Here is a 12,221-nt window from a genome sequence, read left to right on the forward strand (position 1 = left end):
GCCCAAAAATAGATCATAGGTGAAATACACACAGTTGAACGTGAAAAACCTTAAAATTTGGAAACAAAAGATTGCATGTCCGTAAACGTTTTTGAAAAAAAAATTGTTTCCTAACATATTTTTAGATATAGAATTAGTAGAAAAGAAAACGTTTTTATATTTTTTTTAAGTAATAAAATTAAGTACCCAAAAAAAAAATCTTGATAATGATTTTGCAACAAGGCTTACCGCTTCTTTATCAGCAGTTCACGGCGTTATTCAAGAAGAACCTGCTGCTCTCATGGAGGAACAAGAGATCTACGTGTCTTCAGCTCTTCTCATCATTCTTCTTCATCCTTGTCATATTCTGTATCGAGGAAGCTATGAAGGCGAGCGAGGCGTCCTCAAGTGCCTACAAGAACGTCACCGATCCCATGCTTTTGTTTTCGCCGCCTATTCTTCCTTGTGAGGATAAGTTCTTCGTGAAGCTTCCTTGCTACGACTTCGTATGGAGCGGTAACAATAGCCGTCGTGTGACTGACATCGTCTCTGCAATCATGGCTAACAATCCGGGGAGACCAATTCCGACCAACAAGGTTAGGTTCATATTATGTTTGGTTCTTGTTATAGTTTTAACTTAATATTGGTTCTAAAATGTTTCTCGTGTATGTTTTTTTTTCAGGTCCAATCATTCAAAGGGCCTGAGGAGGTAGATGCATGGTTTATGTCACATCCTTTGCAAGTCCCAGGAGCTTTGCATTTTGCGGAAAGGAACGCTACAGTAGTCAGCTATGGAGTTCAGACAAATTCCTCATCGGAAGAAAAACGTGGTCGTATTGAAGATCCAACATTTAAGTTCCTTATTCCTCTTCAAATAGCTGCAGAGCGTGAGATAGCAAGGTCTTTAATTGGAGGTAACATCTTGAAATCTTTGAGCTTAGAGACAAATGTCTTATATTGAAAGTTGAAGATAATCCTAATTAGTAGTAATAAGTAATATGGACCAGTCCACTTATCATCAATTATTTTTTAATTACTTTTTAATTGGAAATCCTGTGACTCTTTTGTATTCTCACAATTTCAGATCCAAAGTTTGGTTGGAGTTTTGGATTTAAAGAATTTGCACGCCCAGCTATTATAGGTGAAGCTATCTCTGCACTCAAAGTTATGGGACCAATCTTCTTTCTTGCCTTCTCCATGTTTGGTTTCGTTCTCCAGCTCGGTTCTCTTGTTACCGAGAAAGAGCTAAAACTTCGTCAGGCAATGACAATGATGGGAGTTTTTGATACAGCTTATTGGTTATCATGGCTCATATGGGAAGGACTCCTTACGTTTGTATCATCACTCTTCTTAGTCCTCTTTGGAATGATCTTCCAATTCGATTTTTTCTTGAAGAACAGTTTCTTTGTTGTCTTCCTACTTTTCTTGCTTTTTCAGTTTAATATGGTAAATTAAAGATCCTCATCATTCTTAATTATTTTCCATTGATTTTGCTGGGATAACACTTAAAATTAACTATGTCCTTTATGTTGCTAGATTAGCCTAGCGTTTGTGCTATCATCTTTCATTAGCAAATCATCTTCAGCTACAACTGTTGGTTTCCTTGTGTTTCTCATTAGCTTTATCTTACAGGTTTGATTCTCTTGGCTTTAACCTAGTTCCTTAAATCATGACCACTTCTTCTTACTAGTTACCATTTCTAAATGCTCAGATTGTATCAGCTACTGGATTCCCTTACTCCAGCGCTTATTCTGCTTCTCGCCGAGCGATTTGGTCACTCTTCCCACCCAACACTTTTTCTGCGGGCCTTAAGCTTCTTCTTGATGCAACTTCAACTCCAGAAAGTTCTGGAATTAGCTGGAGTGAAAGAGCTGTATGCGAAGGGGGCATGTCAACTTGTGTAATTTCAGTTGTATGTGGACGGTCATTCATAAAACATATTTCATTCATCAAATACTTTTTTAACATTTTTTTTTTCAAACCACTACTTGTACATCTTTTTGTAGGATATTATCTACCAATGGCAAGTCGGATCGTTCCTTTTCTGGTTTGTTCTCGCCATGTACTTTGACAATATTATTCCCAACGCGTCAGGTGTAAGAAAACCCATCTTCTATTTTTTAACACCTGGTTACTGGACTGGCAAAGGAGGCAATAAAATGGAAGGTATTGTTTCCTCATAGTTCTCCTGAGCAGTCTTTTAATTTGTTGGAAAATATAAACCCAAAACATGTTCCTATACACACTTTACAGAAGGTAGCATTTTTAGCTGTATCGGTTCAGTTCCACCCGTAGAGCATGTAGCGTCAGAGGACCAGGATGTGCTTGAAGAGGAGACACTAGTTAAGCAACAAGCAATGGATGGAATAGTTGATCCTAACATTGCAGTTCAGATTCATGGTCTTGCTAAGACGTATCCTGGAACTACAAAGCTTGGTTGTTGTAAATGCACCAAAACATCTCCTTTTCATGCTGTAAAGGTAATCTTTCTTGTTGAGGAAGTTAGTGGGTGTTATATGTCAAAGACTATAATCCACAAACCCTAATATGCTCATTGCCCGTTATCGTTTCTAACATGAAAATGTAATATTATAACAACATTTCCATTTATTTATTTTTGGCTAAACAGTTCATGGAATATATGTTTAGGGTTTGTGGATGAATATAGCCAAAGACCAGTTGTTTTGTATGCTTGGACCCAATGGTGCAGGGAAGACAACTTCTATCAGCTGTTTGACTGGCATAAATCCAATTACTGGTGGGGATGGTAAGGATCTGTTTGACAAGAAGCTAGTTTCCAAAACGTTTTTTAACCATTCTAATCTAATTAATAAGTTCAATCTGATTGACTTAAAACAGCTCTTATCTATGGAGATTCCGTAAGAAGCTCTGTTGGTATGTCTAACATTCGTAAAATGATAGGAGTGTGTCCTCAGGTAGACTAGTTTCATTTTACTTAATAACATCGCAGCTTCTGTCACAATAGTCTAATTGTTCAGCGTAAATGTGTTTCACGTTTTTTTTCTTACAGTTTGATATCCTTTGGGATGCTTTATCAAGTGAAGAACACCTCCACCTCTTTGCTAGCATCAAAGGCTTGCCACCGCCATCGATCAACTCGGTACTAAGTCACCTGAATATCATCTCAAAATACTGCTGGGATCTCTAATGACTGATTTTAACATTAAAGCACACTTCTCTTCTTTATATATCTTTTAGTTACTTTTTTTTTGTTACAGACCGCTGAGAAGTTACTGGCGGATGTAAAACTGACAGGAGCGGCCAAAGTTAGAGCAGGAAGTTACAGTGGTGGAATGAAACGTAGACTCAGTGTTGCAGTTGCACTCATTGGTGATCCCAAGCTGGTCTTCCTAGATGAACCGGCATGTCACATGCTAACTCCTCTTTTAATGTGTTTATTAATTATACAAATCGATTTAAGATGGTGTACTTATATATGTATTGTAGACAACTGGCATGGACCCTATCACGAGGAGACATGTGTGGGACATTATACAAGAGTCAAAGAAAGGTCGTGCCATCATACTGACCACGCATTCCATGGAGGAAGCTGATATTTTAAGTGACCGAATAGGGATCATGGCTAAGGGCAGGCTCCGGTGCATTGGGACTTCAATCAGATTAAAATCCCGCTTCGGAACTGGTTTTGTTGCTACCGTTAGCTTCACTGAAAGCAAAAAGGACAATAGCAATGCTTCTGGAGATTCGCATGAGCCAGTGAAGAGATTCTTTAACGAGGTACGAATACACAATCAAAAGTTGTTTTAGTGGCCACTTTGACCTAAAGAAGAATTATTATTTGTAGCATTTGAAAGTTGAGCCAGCAGATGAAAACAAGGCTTTCATGACTTTTGTTATCCCCCACGACAAAGAGAAACTGCTTACGGTAAGGATGTACCAGAAATATATATATATGTATGTCTCTTAGGTATTAATCTACATATGATATTCATCATTGTCGTCTCCACACGTAGGGTTTTTTTGAAGAGTTAGAAAACAGAGAATCTGAGTTTGGAATCTCGGACATACAGCTCGGGCTTGCAACTCTTGAAGAAGTGTTTCTGAACATCGCTAGACGGGCTGAACTGGAAAATGCAACTACTGAAGGGATCATGGTCACTCTTGATTTAGTATCTGGCATCTCACTAGAGGTAAATCCAACTGCACACAAATATATATATATATTATATTTTGTGTGTGTTCAAAATGTACCAGAGTTGAAGAATTCTAATAAGTTATATGGCGAATGTACAGATACCTGTGGGAGCCAGATTTGTTGGGATCCCTGATACAGAAAGCGCAGAGAATCCAAGTGGGGTAATGGTTGAAGTCTACTGGCAACAAGACGGGTCGGGATCGATGTGCATCACGGGACATTCATCGGAGATGCGGGTCCCACAGAATGTTTTGGTGACACGTCCACCATCTCCAAATGCATTAGGACATAAAGGGCTACGCCAAGCGGTTCGGGGTATTGTCATCGATTTATGAATCTAACAGATGATGTGTTTGCTTTGGAATCATGTACAAAGAGTGGATCGTTCTTTTCTTGTAGAGATTATAAAGTTGTAGCAATATCACATTATGTTTTGTGTTTGTTCAATGTGACAAAAGTAAGCGCACATACATGTTTTTTTTGAACTATTTATTCAACCAATTTTTTTTTACAAGCGCACATACATGTTTCAGACATGTTCGTGATTGACTTAGTTGCTGACATGTAATCAACTTTTTTATGATTGGTTTTCTTTCTTCCCAACGATATATAACTTACTTTTCAACTTTTTATTTGTTAGATACCCTCCCTTTTCCACCATTGGAGGTGCTCTAGTGAATTCAAACTTAAATAAATTAAAGAGAAATAAATTACTAAAAAGAGTATTCTAACACAAACATGATTTCTCAAGTTCTTTTATTATTTAGAAGACCATTTTCTTAAATATTTACAAAAAATATATGACCATAATTTCCCGTCATAAATATCATTACAATCTTTTTTAGAAAAATATGGTGGATTATATGCAACTACTAGCTTCCTTTATGGTAGTCAAACCTTTTTTACTCTTAAATTAGAATGTTATCGTCCGAGTAATTCCCCTAAGTTTTTTCCTTTAACTACATATATCTACTGTTGGACTCAATTCCGGTCAATACGTTAATGGGCTCCGATCAAAGTTATAGGCCGAAAGGAACCAATGTCTGTGGCAAGCAATCGAGCTCGAAAGCTAAGAAGTCGAGGCCCCGGAGATCGCGGAGCAGTTACGGAGGTCGCGGAGCAGCTACATACGGAGATCACGAAGTCGACTCATTATAAAGGAAGGAGAAGGGACATGAAGAAAGGCACGTTGAAACCCCTAAAGAGAGCTACACATTAACATCGATCTTGTTTTCTTCCCGATCTTAGACTCTTTCTTTAGGGATCTCATTTGTATCATTCGATCTAGTTCACCTCATTGTATTCGATCTTATTCATCAATAAAGTCAATTTTTGTCTATTGGAAACTGTTTGAACATCATTGTGCTCTAAAGATATTGTTGCCTACATCATTTGTCTTCCCTAGATCAAACTCCGATCACTATCAAATACTTAGTGTAGATTTTAGATTCTACATCTGCTACTATTTACATCATAGTTTGATCATTGTCCAGTTTAGGATCTCACTGTTAAAAAAAGTAAACAAAATCATGTGGTTCTCCTATATATAAGGAACATTTTGTAAACATGTTGATTGTTCATTTTAAGGGCAGTGTATCAATCTGATCTAATGTCCTTACTAAATATAGTGAGACGAAGAAAGTGACCACGTCTATAAAAGTAGACCCAGAGAAGAGCGAATAGCCATAGAAATTTTAGCAAATTTCTTTTTCCATTCTTCCATGACCATGAATCTATAGAAGTTTATAGACAATTTCATTCACTTTAATAGTTAAATTTAGACTTTTAAACATATATATAAATTCACTTCTCACAATAAAAACACAATCACTCAAAAATAAAAACAAAAACAAAAACAAGATAAATTAATAATAAATTCAGTCAAAAAAATTATCTTCTCTAAGAATAAAATGGCAAAAACGTCATTAACTATATATCTATCGTTACTTGTTGCATTAAGCACTGTTTATGAAACACAAGGGACATTCTCATTACCCCTTTACTTGAAGAACTTTCCCAAAGTAGGCCATGATTTTGAGTCTTTTGCTTACAAAGGTATGATGGATTTCATGGGTGACTTGGAAGGCAAATGTCCTCAGACCACAGAGTTTAAGGATTTTTTTCTAAAGCTGAAGGATTACATGGCATGTTACAGTTCAACAGCACCCGGGTCAAAAGATCTCCAAGTTGAGTTGTCAATAAAATCTGAGACACTCTTCAGGGCTATGTCTGATTTTAGTGGAACTAAAGGCGGAACATCAGTAAGTTTCATTTAGACGTTAACACTGGTATAGCAGGAAATAGTGCTGGTCTGACATTTAAAAAAAATTCATACTACCCTACTTTAAAATAAAAATTTGTCTTTATTCTTCCTATAATTTTTTTCGTTATGTTTTACATACAGTTAAAATTGTTATATAAAATCTTGATGTTCTAAACGACCTTTGTCTATGCCTTTAGACCCGGCCTGTCTATGCCTTCGGGCTGGTACGAAAGAAGATTTTCTCAACTTAAACTGGAAGTAAATGCAAGAGAAAGAAAAATGTTTCAAGCTCATTGGAAATTGTTTTGTTGTTTCGTTCCTTTTTGACGATAGGAGGATTCATGGACGCTAGTGGATGGCTTATTGTCAATGGGGAAGAGTTTGGTTGAGATGAAGAAGAGCGGTTCTAAGGAAATAACTTTTGAACAAAGAAAAGAAACGATTCAATCTATGGTGAAATGGACTAGAGGAATCGGTCTATTCGTAAAGAAAGTCTCTGAGAGTAAAGGAAAATCTATTGATTTATCATCATTTGGAATTGACTATGACAACAATGTGTCTTCTCCATCTGAGAGAGCTCTTTACGAAACACAAGGAACGTTCTCATTGCCCCACTACGTGAAGGATTTTCCAAAAATGAGCAAAGACTTTGAGCCTTTTGCTTACAAAGGTATGTCAGGTTTCTTGGGGGCTTTGGAGAGTAAGTGTCCTGCCACAGCAGAGTTCAAAGATCTCTTTGTAACGGTAGCGGACTACATGGCCTGCTTCAAGTCAGGTATCAAGGTCGAAATGCAAGAAAAATCAGTGAAACTCTTTAGGGCTATTTCTGTATTGGATGGTACTAACGGCGGAACATCAGTAAGTTATAGTCCCATATATTAACATTCATATGGTACCCGGGCATGTTCCTCGCGGTTTTATATTAAAAAAATTGTGGTATTTTTGTTTTCTTTTTGGCGATAGGTGGATTCTTGGAGGATGGTCGACGGTATGTTGTCAATGGGAATACTTGTGACTGAGATGAAGAAGAATGTTTCTCAGGAGATAACTTTTGAACAAAGAAAGGAACTGATAGGGGGTATGGTGAAATGGGCTCGAGCTATTGGTCTACTTGTTAAGACAGCCTCCGAGAAAAAAGGAAAATCAATTGATCTAGCATCTTTTGGAGTTGATTATAGCCCCCATGTTGCTTCTCCTTTCAAAGGAGCTAGCGGTGAGCTATAAAGATAAGCCCTGCAGTTTCTACTTTAATTCCAATAATGTAAAAAGTAAAATATTATTTCAACAAGAAATCTTTTATCAGTTGTAAAAGATTTAGCTATTGTAAATATAATTCTATATTAATAAAAGATTTATCAAGTCTACTTGTTTCTCAGTCGACTACCTTCGATGGTAGTTAAGGTTCATTTTTTTATAATCAACAAAATCTCAATTCTCGTTACTGCTATTGGGACTTGGGAGAGTGTAATTTAAGACCAGAACACCTTTATTCACTGTGAAATTTTAAATAAAAAGCATTGCAATCTAAATGTCCCCGTAAACTAATTTTAAAACTCTAGCATAATATATTAATCGCTAGATTCATAAGCAATCACGGAACCCCGAACTCGTCGCTGCCCACGTCCTAACACTTGTGATGGTGGTTCATATAACACCGAAACATTCTGAGGTATACACATCTCCGGGGAGTGTCCAGAGATGCACATCGATCCAGAACCATCTTGTTGCCAGTACACTTCCACCATCATTCCTCTAGGATTCTCCGCGTTTTCCGTTCCTGGTATACCTACAAATCTTGCTCCAACAGGTATCTGCACATACAAAGAGTTTATTTCCATTAATAACTAGAACATTGTAGATGATTTACCTCGACCAAGATGCCTGATTCTAACTCGAGAGTAACCACGGTTCCTTCAGCTGTTGCACTTTCTAGTTCAGCCCGTCTTGCGATGTTCAGAAACACTTCTTCAAGAGTTGCAAGCCCAAGCTGTATGTCCGAGATTCCAAACTCGGATTCTCTGTATTGTAGCTCTTCGAAAAATCCCTATCCATGGAGAAACGATGATGAACCTCATAGACGAAGATCTAAGAGGTTTCTAGAGCTTTTAAAAATAGTTACCGCCAAAAGTTTCTCTTTGTCGTGGGGGATAACAAAAGTCATGAAAGCTTTTTTCTCTTCTATTGGCTCAACTTTCAGATGCTGCAAGAAAGATATTATTCCAGGCTCAGAGGCACTACCTACTTAAACAATGCCAGTTAAAAAAAAAAAAAAAACTTAGGCCTGAGTGTACATACCTTCTTGAAGAATCTTTTAAGTGGTTCTGGTGAGGTTCCAGAACCGTCCTTTTTGTTTTCAAGGAAGCTAACTGTAGTAATGAAACCTGTGCCGAAGCGAGATTTTAGCCTGATGGAGGTTCCAATGCATCGGAGCCTGCCTTTAGCCATGATCCCTATTCTATCACCTAAAATATCAGCTTCTTCCATAGAATGAGTTGTTAGTATGATGGCACGGCCTTTCTTTGATTTCTGTATAATGTCCCACACATGTCTCCTTGTGATAGGGTCCATACCAGTAGTCTACAATCCAAAAAATATGTGTTAGTGTGTGTGTGTGTGTGTTTATCTATAAACACTAGAGGAAAGTATCAAGCTGCATGGCATACATACCGGTTCATCTAGAAAGACCAGCTTGGGATCACCAATGAGTGCAATTGCAACACTGAGTCTGCGTTTCATTCCACCACTGTAGCTTCCTGCTCTAATTTTAGCTGCTCCCGTCAGCTTTACATCTGCCAGTAACTTCTCTGCAATCTGTTTAACCAGAAAGAAAAATCTGTAAGCAAATTATATATATATTAAAAAAAAAGAGGGAAAGGTAAATCAGATACCATTTGTAAAATAAATGAATAACTTACCGGTTTGATAGATGCAGGTGGCAACCCTTTGATGCTAGCAAAGAGGTGGAGGTGTTCTTCACTTGACAAAGCATCCCAAAGGATATCAAACTGTAAAATAATAAGTGATGAAGAAACAAATCATTTAAGCAGAACATAAAGATCATTTTGTAAGGAAAAGAGAAGATATTGCAGGGAGAACTTGACCTTACCTGAGGACACACTCCTATCATTTTACGAATGTTGGACATACCAACAGAGCTTCTTATGGAATCTCCATAGATAAGAGCTGTTTTAAGTCGAATCAAATTGAACTTACCAATTAGTATTAGAATGGTTTAAAAAAAGTTTGGAAAGTAGCTTCTTGTAAAAGAGATCCTTACCATCCCCACCAGTAACTGGATTTATACCAGTCAAACAGCTGATAGTTGTTGTCTTCCCTGCACCATTGGGTCCAAGAAGACAAAACAACTGGTCTTTGGCTATATTCATCCACAAACCCTAAACATATTTCATGAGCCAAAAAGAAATGTAATAAATAATACATTATAAACCATAAGAGACAACTAATGAGCATTAGGATTTGTTGAATAGTCTTGACGCCTTAGAACACACACAACAGGACTGATTGATTACCTTTACAGCATGAAAAGGGGATGTTTTGGTGCATTTGCAGCAACCAAGCTTTGTCGTTCCAGGATACATCTTTGCAAGACCATGAATCTGAACAGCAATGTTAGGATCAACTGTTCCATCCATTGCTTGTTTCTTAACTAGTGTCTCCTCTTCAAGCACATCTTGGTCATCTGATGTTAAATGCTCTACAGGTGGAACTGAGCCAAAGCAGCTACAAATGCTCCCTTCTGAAAAAAGTGTTACATAGGAACATTTTTTGGCTTTACACTTTCCAAACACACACATTCTTATTAATAAAAGCAAGAGACAAAGAAAATACCTTCCACTTTATTGCCCTCTTTGCCAGTCCAGTAACTAGGCTTTAGAAAGTAGAAGATTTTTTTTCTTACACCAGAGGCATTGGGGATGATATTTTCAAAGTAGATAGCCAAAACAAACCAGAAAAAGAATGTACCCACAAGCCATATGTAGATTTTATTCTGCACAAAGACTCAAAATGAGAGACATAGACAACAACTCTTGGGTGAAATCTGTTGTCGAAAAATTGGCATACCATTGTAAGAAAGCAGGTGGTGTCATCCATTTTTGAGCATACATCTCTTTTACTCCAACTAATTCCAGGGCTTCCGGGAACTGATGTTGCTTCGATAAGCAGCTGCAACCCAGCAGAAAAGGTATTGGGTGGAAAGAATGACCAAATCACCCGGCGAGAAAGGGAATGTGTGCTTGAATAAGGGAATCCACTGGTAGCTACTGTCTGCAGTCAGAACTGTACCCAGTAAGAATCCAACAAATCTCAGCTACTGTTTTAGCTAAAGAGAGGCCACACACACCTGTGTGATAAAGCTAATGAGAAACACAAGGAAACCAACAGTTGTTGCTGAAGATGACTTGCTAATGAAAGATGATAGCATGAATGCTAGGCTAATCTAGCAACACGAAGGATATAAGATAAGTTAAGTGATATCCCAGCAAAAATCAATGGAAAATAATTTAAGAATGATGAGGATCTTTAATTTACCATATTAAACTGAAAAAGCAAGAAAAGTAGGAAGACAACAAAGAAACTGTTCTTCAAGAAAAAATCGAATTGGAACATCATTCCAAAGAGGACTAAGAAGAGTGATGATACAAACGTAAGGATGCCTTCCCATATGAGCCATGATAACAAATAAGCTGTATCGTAAACTCCCATCACTGTCATTGCCTGTTAGAAAAAAAAAAACATGATTGAACAATCTAAATACAAATACACAATGGGAACAGACTCTAAATGAAACAGAGTATTAAACCTGGCGAAGTTTAAGCTCTTTCTCGGTAGCTAGAGAACCGAGTTGGAGAACAAAACCAAACATGGAGAAAGCAAGAAAGAACACTGGTCCCATAAGATTCAGTGGAGAGATAGTTACGTCTTTAGCAACAGCTGGTTGTGCAAACTCTTTAAATCCAAAACTCCAACCAAACTTTGGATCTGATAATAATGCATATATAAAAGGCATTTAAATCTCCATATAGAACATATGTCTCCTAACTCAAAATATTTTCAAGATGGATGGTACCTCCAATTAAAAACCTTGCTATCTCACGCTCTGCAGCGATTTGAAGAGGGACAAGAAACTTAAACGTCGGATCTTCAGTCCGACCACGTTTTGTAGCCAAAGAAGAGTTTGTCTGAACTCCATAGCTGATCACTGTAGCGTTCCTTTCCGTAAAATGCAAAGCTCCTGGGGCATGCAAAGGATGTGATGTAAACCATGCATCTACCTCCTCAGGCCCTTTGAATGATTTAACCTGGAAAAAAAAAACTCACAAGTTAAACATTTCGGAAACAAACGTTAAAGGTTAAAACTAAAAAGAACCAAACCTAATAAGAACCAAACCTTGTTGGTCGGAATAGGTCTTCCTGGATTGTTCGCCATAATAGCAGAGACGATGTCAGACACTCGACGGCTCTGGTTCCCACTCCACACGAAGTCGTAGCATGGAAGCTTCACGTAGAACTTATCCTCACAAGGCGGAATCGGAGACGATGCTGATGCCTTGGGATCGGTGATATTCACGTCCGCCGACGAGCTTACGTCGCTCGCCTTCATCGCTTCTTGGATACAGAAGATGAGAAAGATGAAGAAGAAGGAAGAGAAGAGATGGAGACACGTGGCGCTTTTGTTTCGCCATGAGAGCAGTAGATTCTTTTTGAACAGCGCTGTGAACTGCTGATACAGAAGCGGCATGCCTTCTCTCAGAGTCATGATCAGAGGAAGAAGACGATTGG

At 37.9% G+C, this 12,221-nt stretch overlaps 3 protein-coding genes across 3 annotated transcripts; 2 read left to right on the forward strand and 1 right to left on the reverse strand.

The window, feature by feature from the left end:
* Positions 1-153: 153 nt before the first annotated feature.
* LOC103860619 (ABC transporter A family member 11) lies at positions 154-6,011 on the forward strand. The gene is made up of 15 exons (XM_009138262.3): positions 154-575; positions 662-893; positions 1,064-1,425; positions 1,516-1,611; positions 1,691-1,891; positions 1,986-2,145; positions 2,233-2,459; positions 2,629-2,746; positions 2,839-2,915; positions 3,011-3,100; positions 3,219-3,362; positions 3,448-3,738; positions 3,806-3,886; positions 3,975-4,151; positions 4,255-6,011. Exons 1-15 carry the CDS (start codon positions 207-209, stop codon positions 4,489-4,491), a joined length of 2,862 nt encoding a protein of 953 aa, XP_009136510.1. The 5' UTR covers positions 154-206; the 3' UTR covers positions 4,492-6,011.
* Positions 6,009-7,783, forward strand: LOC103860620. Its single transcript, XM_009138263.3, has 3 exons — positions 6,009-6,417; positions 6,753-7,277; positions 7,383-7,783. Exons 1-3 carry the CDS (start codon positions 6,067-6,069, stop codon positions 7,641-7,643), a joined length of 1,137 nt encoding a protein of 378 aa, XP_009136511.1. The 5' UTR covers positions 6,009-6,066; the 3' UTR covers positions 7,644-7,783.
* Positions 7,784-7,809: 26 nt separating this feature from the next.
* LOC103860621 (ABC transporter A family member 9) lies at positions 7,810-12,198 on the reverse strand. Its single transcript, XM_009138264.2, has 16 exons — positions 11,830-12,198; positions 11,509-11,740; positions 11,242-11,420; positions 10,971-11,156; positions 10,783-10,878; positions 10,503-10,706; positions 10,269-10,428; positions 9,950-10,176; positions 9,697-9,814; positions 9,526-9,602; positions 9,335-9,424; positions 9,087-9,230; positions 8,715-8,996; positions 8,539-8,619; positions 8,287-8,463; positions 7,810-8,230 (listed from the first exon to the last, which is right to left on the reverse strand). The coding sequence occupies exons 1-16, from the start codon at positions 12,196-12,198 to the stop codon at positions 7,988-7,990; spliced, it is 2,865 nt and encodes a 954-aa protein (XP_009136512.1). The 3' UTR covers positions 7,810-7,987.
* Between the last annotated feature and the right edge of the window lie 23 nt (positions 12,199-12,221).

Source organism: Brassica rapa, chromosome A03 (assembly GCF_000309985.2).
Source record: "Brassica rapa cultivar Chiifu-401-42 chromosome A03, CAAS_Brap_v3.01, whole genome shotgun sequence".
NCBI classification, from domain to species: Eukaryota; Viridiplantae; Streptophyta; class Magnoliopsida; order Brassicales; family Brassicaceae; genus Brassica; species Brassica rapa.